Source organism: Oryzias melastigma, unplaced genomic scaffold (genome assembly GCF_002922805.2).
Source record: "Oryzias melastigma strain HK-1 unplaced genomic scaffold, ASM292280v2 sc00540, whole genome shotgun sequence".
NCBI lineage: Eukaryota > Metazoa > Chordata > Actinopteri > Beloniformes > Adrianichthyidae > Oryzias > Oryzias melastigma.
In genome coordinates this window covers 22,682-24,847 of record NW_023417133.1, presented here as the reverse complement: position 1 = coordinate 24,847, position 2,166 = coordinate 22,682, and the positions used below count along the sequence as shown (strand labels likewise).

Genomic DNA, 2,166 nt, shown 5'->3' with positions numbered 1-2,166 from the left:
GTACCTGGTGTGGTCTCTGCAACAAAGTCTTGACATTCAGTCCCAGTGAATTGAGGAAGACATACGCAAACACTTCCAGTGAGAGTTCCACCATTTTGACATAACTTTTGTGTAACTATTGGAGCTGTTGTTAGATCAGTCAGTGAAGTTGACAGTGAAAGAACAGTGGTTCCAGCAGTGCCAGCTGTTGTAGCAGTGTCATCAGTTGTAATTCCGGATGTCTCTGGTGGTCCTGAAACTGCATCAGTAGTCAAAGGGGTTTGTGATGTGACTCCTGTAATTGCTGATGTAACAGGATCAGTGGTTCCACCTGTGTTACTTTCAGTGGGCCCTGGAGTACCTTCGCTAGAAGGACTGGTTTCAGGTGTAATAGGTACAGTTGCTGGGGAATCACCTGAAGTATCAGAGCCAGTTGTCATTCCAGTGCCAGCTGTTTCTGATGGTCCTGACACTGCATCAGTAGTGAAATGGGTTTGTGATGTGACTCCTGTAATTGCTGAAGTATCAGGATCAGTGGTTCCACCTGTGTTACTTTCAGTGGGCCCGGGAGTGCCTTCGGTAGAGGGACTGGTTTCAGCTGTAATAGGTACAGTTGCTGGGGAATCACCTGAAGTGCCTGCATCAGTTGTCGTTCCAGTGAGAGCTGTTTCTGATGGTCCTGACACTGCATCAGTAGTGAAATGGGTTTGTGATGTGACTCCTGTAATTGCTGATGTAACAGGATCAGTGCCTTCTGTGTTGGATGGTGTGCTACCTTCAGTGGGCCCAGGAGTACCTTCGCTAGAAGGACTGGTTTCTGCTGTAATAGGTACAGTTGCTGGGGAATCACCTGAAGTATCTGAGCCAGTTGTCATTCCAGTACCACCGGTCTCTGATGGTTCTGACACTGCATCAGTAGTGAAATGGGTTTCTGATGTGATTCCTGTAATTGCTGACGTATCAGGATCAGTGGTTCCACCTGTGTTACTTTCAGTGGGCCCAGGAGTGCCTTCGGTAGAGGGACTGGTTTCAGCTGTAATAGGTACAGTTGCTGGGGAATCACCTGAAGTACCGGCGTCAGTTGTCATTCCAGTGCCGGATGTCTCTGATGGTCCTGACACTGCATCAGTAGTGAAATGGGTTTGTGATGTGACTCCTGTAATTGCTGACGTATCAGGATCAGTGGTTCCTCCTGTGTTACTTTCAGTGGGCCCTGGAGTACCTTCGCTAGAGGGACTGGTTTCAGCTGTAGTAGCAGGTACAGTTGCTGGGGAATCACCTGAAGTACCTGCATCAGTTGTCATTCCAGTGCCGGATGTCTCCGATGGTCCTGACACTGCATCAGTAGTGAAATGGGTTTGTGATGTGACTCCTGTAATTGCTGAAGTATCAGGATTGGTGGTTCCATCTGTGTTGGAGGGTGTGCTACTGTCTGTGGGCCCTGTACCATCTCCGCTAGTAGGACTGGTTCCTTCAACTGTTGAGGCGGAAGGTACAGTTGCTGGGGAATCACCTGAAGTATCTGAGCCAGTTGTCATTTCAGTGCCGGATGTCTCTGATGGTCTTGTTACATCATTAGTAGTGAAAAGAGTTTGTGACGTGGCCCCTGTAATTGCTGATGTATCAGGATCAGATGTTTCTTCTGTGTTGGATGGTGTGCTATCTTCAGTGGGCCCTGGAGTACCTTCGCTAGAAGGACTGGTTTCAGCTGTAATAGGTACAGTTGCTGGGGAATCACCTGAAGTACCTGCATCAGTTGTCATTCCAGTGCCGGATGTCTCTGATGGTTCTGACACTGCATCAGTAGTGAAATGGGTTTGTGATGTGACTCCTGTAATTACTGAAGTATCAGATTCAGTGGTTCCACCTGTGTTACCTTCAGTGGGCCCGGCAGTACCTTCGCTAGAGGGACTGGTTTCAGCTGTAATAGGTACAGTTGCTGGGGAATCACCTGAAGTATCTGAGCCAGTTGTCATTCCAGTGCCAGATGTCTCTGATGGTTCTGACACTGCGTCAGTAGTAAAATGGGTTTGTAATGTGACTCCTGTAATTGCTGATGTAACAGGATCAGTGGTTCCTCCTGTGTTACTTTCAGTGGGCCCTGGAGTACCTTCGCTAGAAGGACTGGTTTCAGGTGTAACAGGTACAGTTGCTGGGGAATCACCTGAAGTATCTGAGCCAGTTGTC

At 48.3% G+C, this 2,166-nt stretch overlaps 1 protein-coding gene across 1 annotated transcript; it reads right to left on the bottom strand.

The window, feature by feature from the left end:
- Positions 1–3: 3 nt before the first annotated feature.
- Positions 4–2,160, bottom strand: LOC118598432 (mucin-5AC-like; the record flags this gene model as incomplete). The annotated part of the gene is given in 1 exon segment (XM_036211101.1): positions 4–2,160. A coding segment is annotated over 1 exon segment (1,952 nt), but the record flags the coding sequence as incomplete, so codon positions are not given.
- Positions 2,161–2,166: the final 6 nt, after the last annotated feature.